Here is a 20,734-nt window from a genome sequence, read left to right as displayed (position 1 = left end):
CCCTTCTCCCTTCTCCCTTCTCCCTTCTCCCTTCTCCCTTCTCCCTTCTCCCTTCTCCCTTCTCCCTCTTCCTCCTTGCTTAGGGCAGCCATCCTGGGAGTGGGAAGGGGTCTGGTGGGCTGAGCTGACCATTTCTCTTCCCTCTCTGGTCTCCCCTACCCTGTTTTTCCTACAGCTGATATCATCACCACCAGAGGAGCCTGGGAAGGAGGCAACAAAAATCAGCGTGAGTTTGAATGATGGTTCTTGTGGGGGGCTGTGCTTGAGGGCTCACTGGGACATTCTGCTGGTCCCAGTGCCACAGGCTGGGAACACCAGGGTGGGAGAGCTGGGTCTGCCCTGGCTCAGTGCTGGGGGTGACCAGGATGAGGGATGCCCTGCTATCCCTGGCACCAAGAGGCACAGCCTGGACCCTGAGCCTCGTCCTGCATTCTGAGCGACACTTTAATGCCAGGGATAAAATAATCCAATTGACTCAGCGGATTAGCATCCCAAAGCCATTTAGACTCATGTGAGCAGAATGACTAATCAGTTAAATAAAACACTCTTGGCCTTCTGCTGCCAGGTGCGTGCCCCCCTGGCTCTCCCTGCCGGGGGGAGCTCTGCATTTGAGGGTGCCACAGACACAGAGCAGTGCTGGAAAGCTTCCCACTGTCACCTGGCAGCCTCTCCTGGCACTTCCATTTTTCCTTCACTGAGTGAGCAAGGGGGGATGGGGTCGGTCAAGCACCTGTGTCTTCTCAGATGGGTGCCCCTCACACCCAGGATCTGTCCCTCATCCCCGGGAAATGATCAAGGGAAATGATCAAGAGTCTTTTATGAGGGGTAAAATGCAAGAACCATTCCCAAGGGAGGGCCTCGACTTTCAGCGCCCATCTGCAGGACCAGCACATGATTCTCTTGCTGGTAACGAATCCCCCTCCAGAGGTCATGTCCCCTTTGATTAACTCACACCCACAATCCATATCCAAACATAAGCAGGTTCCTCCAGGATCTGTCCCTCACCAGGGTGCTGTGGCTCCCTGCCCCACAAGCAGCAACATTCCAGGACTGCTGCTGGATCAGCCAGAGCCTGGGCTCTGCCAGACCCCATCTGCTGAGCTCGGGGGGCTGCTGCTCCCTGCATCCCACCCAAGCCCTGCTTCAGGGGCAGGAAGGGCCAAGGTGGGTGCATGGAGTCATCCTGGGGCCAGCACTTCCTCTCAGCTTACCCGTCGCATGTTTCAGCATAATTAGGCAGTTAATTGCACGCTGGGATGGAATTGATGGGTGTGCAAGTGTAACCAGGATTTATTTTGAATCATTCAAGGTCTCTGCTGCCTCCTCCAGATACAGCCAGCAGGGAGAGGCTGGAGCTTCAAACCTCTTTTGTTTGTTGTTATTTCAAATGTCCTTGATCATTAAGTGTTTATGGAATGGAGGAGGTAAATGAGCACGGGTGGTTCTGATGGAACTTGCGGTGCAGCCACAACAGCAGGTGACTGGGAACAAACAGCAGAGTCAAACAGTGAGGGGGGACATAAATCCCTCGCAGAAGCCACTGTGCCAGGCACCCTTTGGCTGTGTGTTATCCACCAAACACACCTGGTGCTGGAGATGCTTTGCAGGGATGAGGAGAAGTGAAACACGATAGGTCTGGGTTTATTTTTTCCCCCTTTGAATCCAATGGCACACCACAGGGCTGAGCTGGGCACAGCAAATCTGCCCATCCTGGCTGTGCCAGGGTCTCTGCCCCATTCCTGTGGGCAGTGAGGGCCATCGCTGCCCTGCCTGTGCTGGCAGAGCCACAGGAGTTATGGCTGGTCATAAAATCCTCCCTCCTGGGGCTCAGTGACCTGCTGGGTAGCGGCTCCGTGGCCACTGGTGGCACCAGCAAATTGGGGTTTTATTTTATTAGTTCTAGATTTCCCAGCCATTAATTTCAGTGACTTCTGGCTCTCCCGACTAAGAGGTTTTTTTGAAGCTCCTTTCCCATGACAGTCTCAGCATCTGGGCACACTCACACCGGGGCCTGGCAGCTCCTGCCCCTGCCTTGTCCTGTCCCCACAGACCCCCACTCCCAGTGATGCAGGATTGGGGCTCACGGCTTCATGGGGGCTCTGAGCAGCCCTCAGACGGTGTTTGGGGTGGCTCTGGCTGTGACCTGCAGCACCAGCTGCCTCTCAGCAACCCATGGTGTGCAGGGCAGTGGAACACAGCAGCTTGTGTGTGCTCACGTGTGTTTGTATGTGCATGCGTGGGCAGGTGCCTTCATGTGCCAGCACTGGATGCCCCCACAGTATGGGGCTGAGGGGACATTGAGGGGTCTTGGTCTCCACGCTGCCTCCTGTGCTGTTTGGGGTGGGTTTTGCCCCTCTCCAGCCCTGTTTCCAAACACCATAAAATCCTCAGCTAACAAATGCAGCGGCGAGTAGAAAAATGGCCTTTGCCATCCAGTGTGATTATAGGGAACAGAGCCAGGGGCCTCGGGGTGGGTTATAAATCTGATTTATTGACCCAGCCCAGAGCAGCCGCGGCTCTGGCTAGTGAGTAAGTCTTAAATTTCATTGGGTGATAAATACTGAGAGAGAATCAATTTGGTAGAAAAGCTAATTAGCCAGCGTGGTTCTGCATCGATCTCCGAGCCCTGCGTGGCCGGGTGCGAGCCAGGGCTTCCATCATCCTGTGGGCTCAGGCTGGGGCTGCGTCCCCCCGCACCAACTTCACCAACCTTTACCGTGTCCTCCCCAGCACAAGGCTGGGGCATGGCGTGGCGGCACACGGTCGGGCGTGGCACTGACCCGGGTGTCTGGGGGGCAGTGGCAGTCCTGGGGGCCCCCTGACCCTCCTCCGTCTGCCCCGATGCAGGTGGTGAAGGTGGTCGGCAGCAACATCTCCCACAAGCTGCGGCTGTCGCGGGTGAAGCTGGAGGACGAGGGGACGTACGAGTGCCGGGTGATCGACTCCAGCGACGGCAAGGCACGGCACCACAAGGTGAAGGCGTACCTGCGGGTGGAGGCAGCGGGGGGCCCGGGGCACCCCCAGGACACCGAGCTGCGGGAGGCCCCTCTGGCAGAGCTCGCCGCGCCGGGCTCAGCCCACGCACACCACCACCACCACCACCACAAAGCCGGGAAGGAGCTGAAGAAGCGCTCGGCAGACGCCTCCTGTGTGCTGTAGGTGGGCGGTGTGGGGGGACGCCGGAGCCCCCCTCCGCCCCGGACTCAGCGGAGCCACCAAGGGTCCCGCACCCCCTGCCAGAGACTGGCCCAACCATCTCGTCTTGTCCAGCACCCCTCCCCACCTCCCTCTCCCGCGCGGCGCCGCGGGTTTCTCCCCAGCCACGGGGGCACAGCGGTGCCAGGGCTCGGGGCGCTGTGGGAGCCGGACCTGTCAGTGCCATGGGTGCATCGCTGGGGCTGTGCCCGGGGCCAGGGCCTGTGCCCACACGTGGTGGTCCCCATCCCCCCGGCCTTGTGCGGGTGGGCGCCCGCTGCCCGCTGCCACCGTGGTGCCGCGGGCTGTGCTGTGTCCCAGCTCTCTGCCCAGCGGGGACCCTCCTGCCCGCGGGACCCTCCCTGCCCTCCCCTGTGCTTCGCAGACCCAGCCGCCTCTTCCTGTAGGTTGCCCCGTTTAGTTGCTCGGTTCCAGCCCCACAGTGCGTATCTATGTTCCAGCCTCCATCCTACAGCCCGTGTGTATCCCCTTCGCCCTGCCCTGTCCCTGCCTGCCCCGCAGCCCCCAACACGTCAAGGCCTGAGCTCAGCAGAGGAAGGACGGCACGGCACATCCCTGGCATCCTCCCGGCACGCTCTGGCATCGCTCAGCCAGGCAGTTGCCCGTGCTCCGTGTGTGGCTGGGAAGCTGTGCCATCGCTGGCCCCTTGCACCCATCACTCCTCTTGCCCCTCGCATTTCACAGAGGATGGGGGGCTCATCCGCCAGCCCCGCCCACCCTGGCCCCGTCCCGCTGCCCGTGCCGGCGTGGCTTTTGGCCCCCTCCCAGTCAAGCATCGCTCCCTCCCAGGCCACAGCACCGCATTGCCCCGGGCAGGGTCTGGCCCACGGGCTCCTGTGTCGCAGTGCAAACAGCAGAGCCCGTCCCTGCTGTCCCCACGGGTGACCACGGCCACTGGGGACGGAGCTGAGGGGAGGGAGAGGGGGGTCCCGAGCCTCCCTGCCCGGGTGCCGGGCGCTGCTCCCCTGCCGCCCCCCAGCCTGCCACCATCAGACCTGCTGCAGCTAATAAAGCTCTTTAAACAAAGCCTCTGCGGGTCTGCGTTCTCTGCCCCTGGCATGGCGAGGGGACACGGCTTTGGCACTGCCTTGAGGAAAAAGGCGCAGAACTGGGGCTGGTGGGGATGGGGATGAGGGTGGGCATCAGCATTGTCACCTGCAGCTGAGGGCTCAGAGCATTAAAAAGCCGCAGCTGGGGAGCTTTGCCCAGCTCGGGAGCTGCTGCCCTGAGGGGTGCAGGATACAGCAAGGTCCCAGGTGAGCCAGGGATGCTCCACGCTGTGGCCTTGGGGTGCCGGGTCCTGAGGGGTGGCTGGGTGAGCTGCCGGGGTCCAGCCCTTTTCTGTGCAGCAAAAAACAGGCCCCGGCAGAGGAAAAGGAAGAGCCAGGGACACGCTAGGGAGGGCAGGAGGCTGCAAATCACCTCAAACGGGGAGTAAACAAATTGCTGTGCAGCATAGTGATTTGTAAAACCCAGAGGTGAGCTTCAACAATAACAGGTTTTATTAGAAGAGATTAATTTTGCTGAGTTCATAGGAAATCTTGGGAGCAGGAGTTGAGGAGAGGACCCTGCTAGATCCATGTGCATGGCTGGATGCACTGGTGCCGGGGGATGGTGCCCCCAGCCCCAGATGTGGCGGTCCCCCATGGTCCTGGCTGTGTTTGGGCACAGAGGAGGTGGATGGACACAGCTTTCTCAGCTCCCTGATCCCAGAGGGGGTGGCTAGAGTGGGGGCAGCCAGGGGGTCCCCACCCCAGTGTGTTGGGGGCTGCTTGGTGGAGGAGGGTTTGAGCAGGGAAGGCCCTGGGCTTGTGAAGGGGCTGAGCTTAATATGCAAGTCACTGCTGGGGAGGAACCAGCCTCATGAAAATGCTATTTTCACGCAGTCCCTCTCCCAGCCATTATCCTGCCTCAGACAAAAGCAATTTACTCAGCCTCCAATAAAGCAAGGGCGATAACGAAGCTGAGAGGAGCTGACTGTGACAGGCAGGACAGCCTCTCCTACCACCAGCACCCACCTGCTGGCTGGGGCTGAGGCTGTGGGGAGAATCTTTGGGACAGCACTGTGAATCACAGGCTCTGGCAGGGGGGCTCTGTGCAGTCAGCTGTGCCAGAGCCCTGGCTGGGTGATGTGGTTGGTGCCTGGGCACTGGGCAGTGATGGACAGTGCTGCCCTTGAATCCCACGCCTGTCCTGCACGATGGCAAGCCTTGGCATGGGCAGGCTGGGTCCTTGGAGTCCCCACCACCGCAGAGCTGAGCAGAGCGAGGCTGGATGCAGCATCTGCACCTAATGGATGAGTTTTGTCAAGTGCTACAACAACCCAGAAAACTGCACCAGCCCCAAGGGCGCTCGGAAACCAAAGGCAGTATTTCACCTCCGTGCCTGCCCTGTCACAGCAGCTCTGAAGGCTCCTTTGTATAGAACCCAACCAGCGTTAAGCACTGAACAGATATTACAAAAAGAGTAAAGCTGACCTGCAGCCCTGTCCGACTGGGTAAAAAGTCACTGACTTGTGTTTTCCCTAGAGAAGCAACCAGGAGTAAAGCCTGAATAAAACCAGGGAGACAAGGGGAAGTAACTTCAGCTGAGGGATGTGGGCAGCAGAGGCAGTGCCCTTGGGCCCACCAGCAGAGACATGTTTTGGATGCTCACCCAGGATTGCAACAGTCATGCACAAGCCTGCTCTCTGTAACAATCCATTTATTGCTTTGGGTTTTGTATTTCTGAGCTTGCTTCCAAATTTAGTCAAGATCTGCCCTTTTGCTTCAGTTGCATAGAACTTCCCCGAGTGTCAGGAGGCAGCCTGCTGCCAGGAGCTGCTCAGGTGAAGCTGAGAGATCCAGGAGCAGGTGAGATCTGGGAGCAGCTGAGCAAAGCAGTGCCTGTGGACAATCTCTGCGGAAAGAGCCTGGGGATGTGGGAACTGGCGATCAGGGGAGAGGCCCCTCAGCAGGGGGAGTGAGCTGACCCCAAAGACGAGTCATCCTCTGCTCGCTGGACCATGTTATACCTACTCTGACAAACCATGGCACTGCTGGGATGCCACTGTGCTCACAGTCCCTGTCACTGCCAGCACCATCTGACCGTGGACACAGAGGCTGTGCCGGGGCATAAGCAGGTGCTTCATCTAATTCTCCTTGGGGTGGGGGTTAGAATGGCCTGAGAGAACTGTGACCTGGGCATGGGAGAATCACTCCCAGGTATAAATCAGGGCTGGCTGATTCTCTACAGAACCTCACAGAGAGTGAGATGGAGAATAGAGCACGTTTGGCTGCCTCCAGCCAGTCTCAGCAAACTGCAGCTGTGAGGAGCAGCCCTGATGCTTCTGAGAGGACATGTTGTTCTTGCCAGTAACACAGGTGAGGAATTTATTGGAAATGCACTTTAACTTCTTCTGAGATTAGCTGGTTTTAAAAAGAACAGGTTTATAGTGCACCCCAAACAAGATTCTCTTTCGGGGAAGGGTAAAGGCCAGAAAAAGCTTTTGCTTTCAGTTGTCAGTCACTGCCCAGTGGAGAATGGGAGGGATCATCACAGCTGTGAGGAGGTCAGAGAGGTGTGGGGGGCGCTACAGGGACAACCTCCAAGGATCATTTCTTGAAGATGACTCACTCTTCATACTGAACAATTTGAAATAGATGTGCCATTTTCTCTGCATATGGTGCTGGCGAGGCACAAGTCAGGAGAAGTCAGGGTCATGTACCCACCTCATCCTCAAACACCACTTCAAAAAATAAACCTTCTGCCACGGGGATGGTGTCTCAGCCAGTGCCCCAGACTGGGCAGCCCTTCCTTCGCCCCTGAACCATTTGGATCCTCAGCGATGCTGTTTTCCCAGGTGAGCTCTACCCTGGTGGTTCCTCTTTCCCATCCCAGCTGCTGTGTAGGTCTGTCAGGGAGGAGATGCCTCCTGTGTGCCGGTCCCGGGCCCTGTGCCCTCCTGCTGCTGCAGCCTCTGGAGCAGGAGCAGCACGTTGTCCGTGAGCTCGTTCCGTGGCCGCCCCATCCCGCTGAGCTTCACTGGGCGCAGGCTGGCGTGGGGGGGGTCGTACCCCTCGGGGCAGCACACCTCGTTCAGGAGCAGCCAGGTGCTGTCAGGGTCTACGTGCATCAAGTGCAGGAAAACACTTTGGAAAACAGCAGGAAGAAAGGAAAGAAGAGTAAGAACAAGGCTTTTTGGTTGGCACCCAACAGGGTTATTAAGAGCTAAGGAAAGCTTTGATGGTGTCCACAACCTCTGGCAGCTGCACATATTCGACTCTTTACAGAGGGCAGTGCAGTGGCCCCTGTGCCCGAGAAAGCAGCTCTGAGCCTCACAGCCACTGGCACATGGGAGAAAAATATTTATGATACTGCACAGTCACTTATGGACATCAAACAAGCAGCTGGTGCAGAACTGACCCAGGCTTGGTGCTGGCACTGTGAGCTGTTGCTGGCGTAAGCCTAAATCTGCCTGTCGTTCATGCTGGGGAGGTGACTGTGGGTGACTGCATGTGCTACGCATATCCGGGATCTTTTGGACAACAGCTCCTGCGGAGATCTTGGGAGAAGTTGCTCACTGCCCTCTCTGGTTTTTGGGGAGTGAGTCAGTTAACTCATCTGGGCTTCTCTGCCTTTCCAGAGGTGGCAAACCCAAGGATATTTGGGGACAGCTGCCCAGGCTGGGCCCCAAAGGAAGCTCAACACTGTATTTGAGGGCTTTTTGCTCAAGTGAGGTCTCCCACCTTCCCAAGTCCTTATTAGCTGCCTCCAAATTTTTGTCCTTCTGCACAGTACCTTTCACAAAGCAGGATTTTAAACCAAAACCAAACACAACCTTCATTAACAACAGAATGAAGGAAAAGAGGAATTACAACTTCCTCTGCAGATTTACTGCTGTGTTGATGGTTTTCACTTTGCATTTCCATACCTCAGTAAGATGGGATTTGCCTTTCCAGCCTGCCCTTCACACAGGGGCCCAGCTGTGAGCTGCTGGGACACAGCTGCTGCTGGAGAGCAGGAAGCTCAAGGAGTGAAAGAGCAAATGCTGATTTGTTTGACCTACACTTACCCACCCCCTCCTGCCAGTTCTCCCTGCAGCAACATTTGGGCTCGGCTAGGTTTTTGTCAGGGTTTAATGCACAGAAGGTGTATGGGGCGTAACTGGTATTAAATTCTCTGGCTGTGCCATGAACAAAATAAGACTGGAATTTGCAAGGCCTTTTCCTGAATAATGCTGAGTGCTCTGTGAGCACCAAAGGCACTCAGCACTCACCACACCTATGGTACAGTTTTCCAAGATCCCAGTAAAGCCTGGCCATGCATCTTCAGGTCTTTAGTTTTCACTGAAATCATGGAGCTGTGAGGAGAACAACTGCCAGGTGAGGTAATGGGAAATCAGGTAGGTCTGTCTCTGTTCCCCCAAGAAGCACAGGACTGAACTCCCTTTCTAAAAGCAAAGATCACCTGCTACAAAAGCTATGCAAAATCCAGATCTGATTGCTGTCCAAATTTCTCATGGAAGAACTTTCATCCCTAAAGTGAGGCTGCTTCCTACGCAAAGCAGGGAGAAATCCCTTTGAGAATCTCTCCTCTGAAAAGGAGTGCAGTGCCAAGAGTAATGTGAAAGAGCACAGAAATGAGATGAAGGTAGGAGAGAGCTCCCTCTCCTCTTCACAATAACCCTGTGGATGTGACTCGTTACTCCGTGCACAGCCAAATCTGCTGCTTTTGCCTCTCTGCCATTAACACCTTGCCTGTCCCTCAGTGCAGGTCTCTGAACAGAAGAGGGGAGATGTCACCACTGAAGCTGTTGGCAGTGTCCTCTGCCAAAGGTGCTGGTGGTGCCTATCTGCCTGCTCCAGAGGAACCAGTGGGAATGTGCTCTACAGTGATAGCTGGGCTTGGCAACAGCTGCCTCAGCAACATGACTTTTTTCTGTGGATTGCCCAGATGCAGGTGAGCTCACAGGACTCCTCATTCCCCTGGCTTTGTTCCTGCAGCTCTGCTGACTGGAAGGGGAGGATGGCCAACTCGGTGCCAGCCCAAGCAAGGGGCTGGCAGGGGCAGGGTATGGAGCTCTCACCGCTGCCATCCTGGGTCCAGCTCTCCAGACACTGCCCTGCCCGTGCCCTCAGCTTGGCTGTGGCAGCAGGAGCACACGGCTCTGTCTGCCAGAAAACAGCAGCTCCCAGTGGTTCCACCCCGTTTTCAGTGTGCTGCTACTGGTGGGCAGCTGCAGAGATAATCCTTGCTCCTTATGGCTGGCATAGGAGCAGGCAAGGACAATGAATTGCTGTGAAGTGAATGTCAGAATGGGGAATATTGTGCAGCAGGCTGCCGATCCCCAGCACACACACAGCTGTAGCTCTTACACTCACAGCACAGACACTTTGCTCTCCAACCTCTTCCCAGTCAGTTGCTCCAGAGAAAGCGACCCTCAGAGATTATCCAGACCCTGGAGAACTCACTGCCTCTGGTGCCCATAATGACTCGGGACTGTGATTATCCCTGGTAGCCTGGAGTGCTCTGCAGCTTAAAGAACAACTTGACTTTTACATTTTCAAACTAACTCTGGGGTAGTTTCCAAGCAACCTGTTTCCATAGCAAAGAATCCTGGGGTTAATCTAAGTTTGTTTTCTGTTGTTGCCTTTTTCTTTTTTTTTTTTTTTTTCCTTAAATATCACTTTATTGAATTTTGCCTTGAGCAGGTGGCTGTTCTGGTGTGGTTCAATCCAGCCTGGGAGTGACAGCTGACAATGAGTATCCAACAAAGAACACAAGCAAACCAAAAGAGGTAAGCTGCATAATCAAGCTTTGTATCAAAAAAGGTCCCAGAATAGCTCATATGGGTCCCAAGTGTGCTAAACCCGTTCTACTAGCACAGAGCAGTTTGGCTATTCTGTTGCCTTGTCTTTTCCCAAACTCCAAGCAAAGCCATGGCACAGACTGGCAGAAGGAAAAGGCTTCCTGGCTTTCCATCCCTGCTGAATGTTTAACTGGATACAGCTCACCACAGGCTTTGGTAAGAACTGAGGAAATTATTTTGGCATCTTAGGGGGAAAAAAAATCATTCCTATCCAGACTGTTGACTGAAAGGTCATGGGCTGCAAAAATTTAGTAGGAATTGTGTAAATTTCAAAACAGTCACTTGAAACTGAAAGACAGGAAAATGACTTGTCAGTTTTAACAGGGGCCAGTGACAATTTCCTAATCTCTTTTCCTTCAAGGTTTTATTCCCTGAAGTGAAAAGCTTGTCACGGATGATGCAACTTCACAAATTGACGAGAAGCTCAGATTTACATATTGTGACTTTCAATTTCCACCATCTCCCCCCACCTTGTTCCCAGTGCTGGGGCCCCACATAACCCCCTTGCTCAAGGCTTTCTGGGCACCTCCCCACCCTTGCGCTGGCTCATCTTCTTCAATGAAGGCAAAGACTTTTCTAGTGCTCTTTGGCATTCCCAAACTCTTCTTCAGCAAGTTTGGTCCCTTTGGTGATTTTGCATTTGGTTTTTTGTTTGTTTAGTTTTTTAAAAAGCTTTGGATAATACTCTCCTGGAATACTCCCAGCAGTCATCTTCTAGTAAAGCCTATTGTTATTGTCCCATTTTCTCTTCCTCAGATATGCTGGAGTTCTTTTTTTCCCAGCATCTATTTTTGCCTGTTGAGTATTCCAGGAAGCTGCAGTTACAAAAATCACTTCCTCCCACTGCTTCATCTAATAAAGCTACAGGGTCCCATAAATGGGATTAAGCAGACTCCTTGGGGCATGATAACATCCCTGGATGATAGCCAAACTCCCTTTTTCCTTTTTTTGTGTGGCTCAAGCACCTTGGCCAAAAATTCCTTCTCAGCTCTGTGCATGCCTACAGAATCCTCATATAGTCAGTGTATGATTTTTGGAGCTACAACTGACTTTGCAAGTGCTGACCTTGTTCTTGACAGGTCGCAACCCATCAGTTGAATAAGAATCCTGAGAGCTGAGCAAAGGCCAGTTAGTATAAATCACTATGGCAAGCTGGTTCCAAGCATTCTTTTACCTCATATGATTTCTGCAGTGATAAAGCTGAGTTATGTGACGTACACTGGCGCTCAGGCTGGGGCTAAGATTAGTTCTGGTCTATCCGTTTTTAGAAGCATTTAAAATGCAGAATTTCTCATGTATCAGGCTGATAACGTTGCCCTTGCTTAGATGGAAAGGGCCTAAATGTGTGACAACCTGTGTCAGTTTGCAGGATTACTTTCAGGAACATGGAGAGCAAGAAGAGCCAGAACTCACAGGAATGTGGTGGTTCAGCAGCTGGAGAATAGAAATGGGAAGTGTGGCTGAGAAGTGATTCCTATCCTGGTACAGGAGCTGATTGCTACGGTGCAAACTGATTTTGACTTTTCCAGACTGAAACCTCGTATCAGGACACTACAGTTAAAAGTGAGTGTGATATGATTTACTCTGATCCATCCAATCCAGGGATTGCACAGGACTAAATTAAAAAAAATTAAACCCAAAAGAAACCTCCAAATGCTGCTGTGTGGTGACAGGCCAGGCCACACCTCAGTGCATACATGTGTCTGGTCGATGGAGTTAAACAGGAGACAGCAAGGGCTTCTATGAGCAGCTTGGTTCACTGACATATGTGATGTATGGTGGATCAAAAGCACTGGGGGGAGGAGCAAAACATACGGTATTTTTTCCTCAAAATACAATAAAAACAACATACAGGAGGAAAATGTTACTTGCCCTGAACTTTGCTGCCCTTGTGCTCCAACAAGTGAGCTCACTTCACCATGCAGCTTCCAACAGGGGCACATTTCATATTCCCTCCACCCCTGCTGTTGGGGGGAAATTGCACAGCTTCTCAAGCTGCTTGGTTAATGATTTAAAAGCTTCAGATTCCAAATATCTGGATAAATCCTGGTGTTCTGCTTTTCATCCAGCATTGCTTGCACAGACTGAGGCATTATTGCATTAAGGGGGTGCACGCCCACAGCACAGAGCCCCTCTGCAGAACAAATGCTGCCGGAGCCTGCTGTGCTGCCGTGAAAGCCTCCAAGGTAAAAATAAACCTGCTCCCACCCGCGCAGGGATACAAACAAAGGAATGCTCCAGCTCCGGAGAGCGCTGGCTCTGAACTGCTGCCCAGCCACACAAAGCCCTTCACACCCTGCACCCCCGGGAGCCTGTGCTTTGTGAAAGGGAATGGATGGGCTGCACTTCCTTTTGCTTCCCTTTCCAGCAGCCTGCCCTGGAAATCCGAAGCTGCAGAGCCTGCAGAACCTGCTGGTTTCCCCTCCCCTTGGGGGAGGGCAGGGCTGGCCACACAAGAAGGGGGGCTGGCTTTCACCCCCATCCTTCGGCAGAGGGGCTTTTTGATTTATGTCCTATGTTCTGTACCTGGACTCGTTTTGTCTCCTGAAAGCTCTGGCCTTGGTTCCAGGTGACAACATATGACAATAGTGATTTCTTATCCTGACAGCAGAACATGCTGAGCAGGATTTTGTACACCAAGCAGCAAAGTATGTCTGTCAACACTTCCTAGAGCTGGAGTGTGTTCACCTAAACTGGTTTTGCTCTTTTAGACTCTCCCAGCCTTCTCAGAGCACCACTGGTGCCAAGACTGACAGCTTCCCAAACAAACTCTGGTCCACCTGGCAGAGCCTGCGCTGGAGCCCAGGGAAAATGGAAGGGTAACAGAAGTAAATCCCCCAGCCTGCAGAAGGTATTAAGTGATAAAATACAAGGAAATGCCTGGCACATCCTCTTCCATAACTGTCTTCCCTCCACAGTTTGATGCCACCAGTGGGCCAAGAACCTCAAGTATTTGGTTAGGAAAAAGCAAGTAGCACATCTTTCCTTCTGTCCCCAAATGCACTGCAAGGTCACCTGTAATGTCTGTGCAAGCTGACAACTGACCTCTCTAACTCATTTTGGGGAGTAAATGATACTTCACCACAGAAAACTTCCATGAGAGATCCTGTTGTACAGGACTTGAATGTGATGGAGGCTGGAACAGGAAGGGTGTAAAAGGAATGGGATCACCATGTTCCCTCTGTCCCCTATTATTTGTACACCCAACACACCTGCATTTAAGAGACATTACCTCTGGGCAGCTTCTTGCAGTTTCACAGGTTGCTTGGCGCTGAGGTAAATCAGGCAGGCATCTGCCACTTTATTCAGGTCACTCTCGCCTGCAGAAATGGAACAGGAAAGAAGGGTAGGAGGTGACCTCCTCAGCAGCTGCTGCCTAATGGAATCAGCTCCAAATTGGCAGCAGAGGCTTCTGAGCCTTTGAGCTGTCTGACCTGGAGCTCTTCTGACCCTGCCTTTTAAGCATCTTGCTGCAAAGCCAGGAAAGCAATCAAGGGCACTGAGAGGGAAAGAGCAACTAGCCAGCAAACCTTCTCCCTCATCAAAGTCCGCTCCAAAAATTTTACTTGGGGAGAATTTCAGAGAATTTCATTCAATAGAAGAGTGTGATGTGCTAGTCTTAAAGGGTCACCCAGAGAGAAGCCCACAATGGAACCAGTCAAGCTATCCAGAAGTCTTACCTGGGCTCCAGTTTGTCCGGTAAGAACAAAGCATGGCCCAACAGCCCTAGAGCAATGCAGGCACTCCATTCCATACCCTCTTCTCATGCACAAGCAGGATGAGCACTCAGATTTTGCATGTGCTGGGAACCTTCAGTCCCTTTTGTCCCCCAGGGAGTAAAGAGTGCCCAGCACCTCTTTACAGAGCTCCCAAAGAGGACAGATTCAGGCTGGAGAAGATCAGGAAATCAATTCCATGGGCAGCAGGAGAAGAGCAAGTCGAGATGAGAGAATAAAGTCTGGCAGAGATCCACACAACCTGTGCTTCCCCTGGTACTCACCCATGTCCAGCCTCTCACAGAGAGAGCCCAGGCCCTGCAGCACAGCCAGCTGCAGCTTGAAGGCCAGTGTGTGGCTGTACACAGGCCCAGCTTTGGCACTCACTGGGGCCTGGCTGAGAAGGGAACTGGTCAGCTTGGGCAGAACATCTTTGGAGAACCTCTGCCTCAGGAAATCCCCACATGTTTGAGCCAGGGTACACAGCACCTAAGAGAGACATCAGTTACAGGGGACAATGCACACACCAGCCTGGGAGGAGTTCAGTGATCCACACCATGCTGGGGGATTCAGACATTCCCTCTCCCTGGAGAATTCTTTTTGCAGGTGAAAGCATTGTAACCACACCTTCCCCAGCTTCCCCATAATGAGCAGAAGGTTAATGTTTGAGAGGCTGAGTGAGCTGCACCCTGCTCTGCAGTGTCACCTAGCTGACCTCCTGGGTTGCCCTTCCCTCATTAGCACAGTAAAGGTAAAAGCAGCTGTGCAGTCTTACTCAGAATTAGTGGAAGTGTCTCTGATGGAAAATGCCATTAAATATCATTATATCCTTAAATCTCTTTTCTGGTGCAGACAGCTCATCTTTCCAGGCACATCAGCAAGCAGAAAGGCCAACTGGTCACAGAAAAGGGCGCCCAGCGCTACTGGTGTGTGCCCAGGATCAAACTGAAACTGGGTAGAGAATGGTCCTACATTCATGTAAAAACAAAAGGGGGGGGGAGGGTCCACGTGGCCAGAACACTAATCTCTCTTTTGGAACTTCACTGAGCTCATGGTCTCAGTGTGCAGGACTGAGATGCTGGTTATGTTGCTTTACACTGATGTGACACTTCTTGTCCTGGAATTTAGGCAGAAGACACTTTGGGGGGAATTCATACAGCAAAACCCAAGCTGGGTGCAAATTGTAGTGATGGCTTGAACTTTTCAAGAGTTAATTAGGTTTTGTATAGCAATCTCTACCTCTTTTTAGGGTGGGCACACAGTAGGTATGGCTATTCTGGGATTCTAGTGCATGGCTTCTGGAATTTGGGGAATTAAAACTCTCTTTATTCACACTGAAGGATTCTAAAATGAATCTCACTCTGCCCAGCAGATGAATTCCTCTGCAATGCTGGAGCTGGCAACCTCTGGAAAGATGCTTTACTGGCCAGCCCATGAGTCAGGAGCAGAAAGGAGCCAGCTGACAAGGTCAGGAACTCTTTAATAATGTCATTATAGGGCCAAATCCTTGTTTAACTTCTCCCCTCCCTTGCCAATGCCTCAATTGTGAAACGTTCCCCTATCTTTAATCTGAGACTTCCAAAGAGGATGCTGGGACTGTGGCTCCAGCAAGGCCAAGCTGCACTGTATGGTGCCCCTAACATCTGTTCAGGCTGTACAACTGTTTTTCTCATCCCTGCAATAACAACCAACATTGCTGCCTCCCCCAGGAACAGCATCGAGGGTCTACCTGTGGACAAGGTGCAGCAGGAGTGGTACAAACCCACTGCAGGGCGGTGACCCCATGCTCCAAACCACATTTAAACATCGCTGCAGGAGCTTGGTGCTCTCTCCTGGGCTGCAGCACTGCCTCAGCCCCTTCCTGCCCAAGTCCCAGCTGGAAATGCTGCTGGCAGTCATGGCCATACCTTGAAGGCTCTGAGCACTGCCAGAGGGTCATCACTAATCAGCCGGGTGACGAGAGCTGGCCAGACACGGTGAGCCATGGGAAGCAGATGGTTTCCATGAGGATGCAGCACGGTTACACAGAGCTCCAGCACGTCCAGGACCTGGGCAGGAGGGGAGGGAACAGGCTCTGAGTGCTGCAGTGCCAGGCATTCAGGTGAATCCCAGCATCACGTCAGGAAGCCAGGAGGAGGGGATGGATAACAAAGGGCGCAGTTTTACCGCAACAGGAACGGGGACAAGTGAACAGTGCTTAGAGATCAGGCCTGTTTGGAAAGGGACAAGCACCGCAGTGACACAACCTGTGCTGGGTACAGAGCTGGGCTGGGAACAAGGCAGGATTCCTGCCCTGATCCCACAGGCTGAGCTGCACACTCGGACCCCACTGCGGCTGTGGCAGCAGGATCACCTGGCAGAGCTGGGGCCGCTGGGATGAGAATCTGGGTTATGCCTCATTTTTCTGTCTCACTTTGCACTTTAAAAGGAGGCCACCTTCAAAGGGTTTTCATAATTAGAAAAAAGCCAGGCTTTTAGCCCTGCTTATCACCACCCCAGCAACTTCAAAAACATTCATCAGCCTGTGCACTGCAGCCTGAGGAAGGGGGATGGGAGGCACAGATGGGAGAAAGATGCTTCTGTTTCCTCCACTAAAGGACAAGGCACAAGACTTAACTGTCTTAAGCATTAAGGGAAAGTGCCCAGTACAAAGTCACCCTTAAGATTCTGTTCCGTCTGGCTGCCATTCCTAATCCAGAGTGCTCCTGAAAAACTACCTCCCTTTCTCTTGCCAGGCTTGGAGGCTCTGTCCTGCTCGAGCATATGGCAGTACAAACCTGGGGATGGCAGGGAGCCCAACATGCATGGCACACACGCTGACGAGCTACCAGCCCATTCATGGGCACCATCTGTCCCCTCAGAGCCGGCGATTACCGACCTTCAGCCGCACTCGGAGGCTCCCGTCAGACAGCAAGTGGATGCACCTCTCCATCACATCCCTGGCCAGCTGAGCATGGCTTGGCATTGGAGCTTCTCCTTCTGTGTCAGAGCTGGGCTCTGGCTTAGCAAGGAGAACCTCATCTGGAAGACAAAACCATTACTGAAGTAATGAAAATGATGTGGGAGCTCTGGGAGATCACAATATCCACCCACAACCACTCCGCAAATTCCCGAGTAAGGCCTTTAGCATTTTTTAATGTGCTTAGATATAGTTAAGCCTATGAGTTCTGTGGGCTAGTGTCAGGTTCAGTTAAGAGTGTGGGGCTACAGAATGTTCGCTTTCTTTAGTGGACAATGCAGCTGGTCTGACATTTGCAGTCTCTTCTCACCATGGACTTATTTCCCATTGATTTTTATTAAAAATGAAAAGCCTACGTATTTAAAGATGAAGTATTTAAAGGTCAGGATTGCAGCACAGCCCAGTAAAGACTAAAAGGTTCCCTATATGAATGTCTGCAGTGCCTGCCAAGGCCAAGTGATAAGGGGAGCAGTGGCATCACTGGCCAGGAGTAAATAGTACATAGATTCCCAAGGGAGCATGAGGAAAATGCATAGGATCCTGGAAAGAGGAAACTTCAGGTCCTGAACCCAAATGAACTGTTATGAGGTAAGGAAAAACATGCTGTGCTTGTGTCTTAGAGCTAGAAAAGTCTTGATCTGCAAACATTTGGCTCCCCCACTCAAACAGAACAAGGTGAGAACACCCAACAGCACTTTACATGAACCAAGGTCAGCCCAAAGACCTGAGACTGTCAGCCTGGTCCCAAGGCCCCCACGAGACAAAAGGACACCTCAGAGGTCACAGTCTCTCTTCAAGCTGACCATGCTCCTCTCCAGCCACACACAGCACTGACCTGTCTCCTCCTCCAGGTCAGGAAGATCACCCTCTGCGATCTGCTTCTGGCTGACATAGTCAAGGAAGAATTGTTCCACTTCTTGCCTTGTCATTGTCACCTCCTGCTGCCCCTGGGACCAAGCCCTGCTCTGCCCCTTCTTAGTCTGCCTTTGCTGGTGTTCCTCAGCGCTGGGCATTCCAAACCACTGCACTGCAAAAGAGGAACTGACATGTCACTGAGCAACCATGATCCCCTCCTGCAAGTCAGCAAGGTGCCATGGATTCCATGAGAGATGGCTCACACAACTCATGGGATTGCACCTGATCCAGGCACCTGCTGTCACATCCCAGTCACCTCCCTGATGGTATGGGAATGTTAAAAAGGAATACATGCCATGTGCTCCTACAGAATGTTCATGGGAGCAGCGAATCCATCCTTTCTCAGCCACTAAAGGCCATGTTCCTGTGAAAGGCAGCAGGCCAGACAAACTGAAGAGGGAAAATTACTGGTGATCTTTGCTCGAGCGCTGCCCCAGCAAGCAAAGCACAGTGGCCATCCCACTGCAGCACCTTGGCTACCTGGAACCTCCCATGGCAAGTGGAAAGGTCCAAGACAACCACCCGTAGTGACAGCAAGGCTGAATTACACAAAGTAAACATTGTTTTGGTACCTAGAGCTGTCATGACTGAGTGGAGGACTCTGAGGAAGGTGGAAGCCTGGCTATTGTAAGACTGATCTAGCGCAGACAGGACATCTTGGATTACATCTTCTACCAGCGGCAGCAAGCTGGCATCCGAATGCCTCAGCATCGTGTCCAGGACCTGGGAAGCACGTGGCTGATGTGCCAGCTGGCGCAAATTCAGGGAAATCCCATTCACCAGATAGTCAGAATTCTCATTAATCAAACACTGCACCGAGTCATAACCGCAGGCCTCACATATGTCTGCCAGTGTCCCCAGTGCTGTCTCACTGATGAGCAGAGTCCTGTCACCAGCCTTTTCCAGCACAGGGTAGAGAGCTGACAGCAGCAGCAGCCGGAACTCCTTCCCAAGAACAGCAGCAAAGCAGCCGACACCCTCCAGCTGGATGCAGATCTGCCAGATGTTGCTGTTCATGGTGCGGGTTGTGACTGGGGGCTCCGGGGACAGAAGGAGAACGCTGCTGGACGCCCCTCCCGCACGGACAGCGAGTCCTGAGTGCTGCACTGACTGCTCAGGGCTGCTCTCCTCTGTGTCAGTGCTAGTGACCAAATACCAGTTCGCCTGGTCCATGTATTCATCCAGAATGGATGTTATGGACCCTTTGAGATCATCCACATTCAGCAGAACTTCCCTCTCCTGCAGGACAATCACTCCCACTCCGGCAGCTCCGGTGACCAGCTCGTTGAGGATCATGGCTGCCTGCTTTCGGTACAGGCCAGACTCATTGTACAGCCCCATGAAGTGATCCACAAGCAAGTAGAGGTTCCCATAGTAGCCAAGAACACGACACACTTGCTGAAGGAGCTGGAAAACCTTCTCCTCCGTGAAGAAGCGGAAGTATTTCTTCTGGCACCTGCCCTTCTGCACACCCTGCTGCAAGGGGCCTGGTGGCCCAGAGCGCCGGGCCTCCACTATCTTCACATCCGTCACGTCCAGCTCCAGAACCTGCACCAGTGCCTTGGACAGGCGGTGCAGGTGGGACACAGAGTTGAGGACAATGTTAATCTTGGGGCCCAGCAGCTTCAGGTAGCCGAGCAATAAGCTCAGTGTGGAAACCTTGCCCATGTCATCCTGAGAGTTCATCAGGCGGGGAAGAGCCGTGGCAAGGGAATGGAGGTTCTCAGAGAGGACATCAGCAAGAGCCCTGTTCTGTGCCACAATCCTCTGCTCTGCAATCCCTTGCAGAACTTTGTTACACCTGCTCTGGACTTCACTGTTTTCATCATTAACCAGCCCAACCAAGGCCTTTAAGAGGTGACTGAACGAGTCCACCAGCGACTGACTGCAGTTCCTCAGTAAGTGGTGAACCAGCTCTACCAGCTCCAGTCTCACCTTCCAGTGGGGGTGAACTGAAGAAGATTCAACCACTTTATGCAAGAGAAGAGAGAGTTTTTCAGCAGTACTTTTAGTCCAGTCAGGTCCTCTGTGGATCATTAGCTCTGATATTCTGCTGTGTTCCACTGGCAGCTTTTCCTTACTCTTTGGGATTCTGGCTAGCTGTTTGTCAGCCATGACCAAGCCAACAATCAGATAAAAGAGTCTAATGGCAGAAACGGTGGTTTTGTGACCTTGTTTGATGTCTCCAGCAATAACTCGAGACAGTGTAATAGAAATTCCGGGCAGAAAAGAAGCAAACAAATCCCCACATTGCTGTGCCTCATCTTCATCCAGGTCTCGGTGCTCCTGGCAGTCACACTGCAGAACCAGGACCTGCAAGCACTCCAAAGCAGAGATCTTGATTTGCTTTGCTTTTTCTTGCTCTGCAAGTGTCAGAAGCAAAGACACAGCAAATCCTAAGAGTGGAAGGGTGGAAGGTTGGTACAGAGACAAGATAACATCCCCATAAGCCGAATGCATCAGGGTGTGGAGTGCCTGGATCACAGCCAGCTTCAGCTCCTCGGACAGCGGGGCGGCTTTGCCCGAGCTGGGAGGGGGAGCGAGGCAGGTACAGAGCTCAGAGAAGAGCTCCTGCAGCAGCTCCTGCTTCTTCACGCACGTCGCCGCAAGCACGGAGGAGATGCACTGCACCAGGCTCTGCACCAGCCGCTCCTGCTTGGACCCCGGCACCCGCAGGGCGAAGCGCAGCGGGAACAGCACGTACTCCTGCAGCTCCTGCAGGGCCGCGCCGCTCACGCCGGCCAGGTGCGCCTGCAGCTGCCGCACGTTCTCCACCGTCTGCACCCGGGTCAGCTGCACGCAGACGGGGCGCAGCGCCCCGAACGCCGCCTGCGGGGTGTCGAACACGGCCATGCCGGGGGAACCGGGAGCCGCGCGGCCCTGCCCGGGGTCGGGGCTGCGCTGGGGCCAGGCCGGGCAGCCCTGAGGGTGCCGGAAGTGACGCCGCGAAACCAGCACCACAAAGTTCCCGCGCAGCGGCGCGGGCACTGTGAGAAAAGTCTCGGGTGCTCTCAATGCGCAAGCGTCGGAGGCCTAACACGGAGGTAACGGGGCTGTCAGCGCCACAAAGCTCCCGCG

General features: G+C 53.3%; 2 protein-coding genes across 2 annotated transcripts in view; one reads left to right on the top strand and one right to left on the bottom strand.

The window, feature by feature from the left end:
• VSTM2L (V-set and transmembrane domain containing 2 like) overlaps positions 1-4,242 on the top strand; it is a gene marked incomplete at its 5' end in the record, with an annotated part of 12,979 nt that extends 8,737 nt beyond the window's left edge. Inside the window, 2 exons of the mRNA XM_042051299.1 lie at positions 176-226; positions 2,848-4,242. Coding sequence (XP_041907233.1) covers positions 176-226; positions 2,848-3,159 — 363 coding nt within the window. The remainder of the gene's footprint in view (positions 1-175; positions 227-2,847) is intronic.
• A 1,660-nt stretch (positions 4,243-5,902) lies between these two features.
• TTI1 (TELO2 interacting protein 1) lies at positions 5,903-20,670 on the bottom strand. Its single transcript, XM_042048614.1, has 7 exons — positions 18,229-20,670; positions 17,577-17,768; positions 16,661-16,803; positions 15,690-15,830; positions 14,067-14,271; positions 13,299-13,386; positions 5,903-7,346 (listed from the first exon to the last, which is right to left on the bottom strand). The coding sequence occupies exons 1-7, from the start codon at positions 20,507-20,509 to the stop codon at positions 7,112-7,114; spliced, it is 3,285 nt and encodes a 1,094-aa protein (XP_041904548.1). The 5' UTR covers positions 20,510-20,670; the 3' UTR covers positions 5,903-7,111.
• Positions 20,671-20,734: the final 64 nt, after the last annotated feature.

This window comes from Corvus kubaryi, unplaced genomic scaffold, assembly GCF_017639235.1.
Source record: "Corvus kubaryi isolate FWS band 111438036 unplaced genomic scaffold, C.kubaryi_AGA036_p1.0 134, whole genome shotgun sequence".
Classification (NCBI taxonomy): Eukaryota; Metazoa; Chordata; class Aves; order Passeriformes; family Corvidae; genus Corvus; species Corvus kubaryi.
This window is presented reverse-complemented; position numbering and strand designations above follow the sequence as displayed.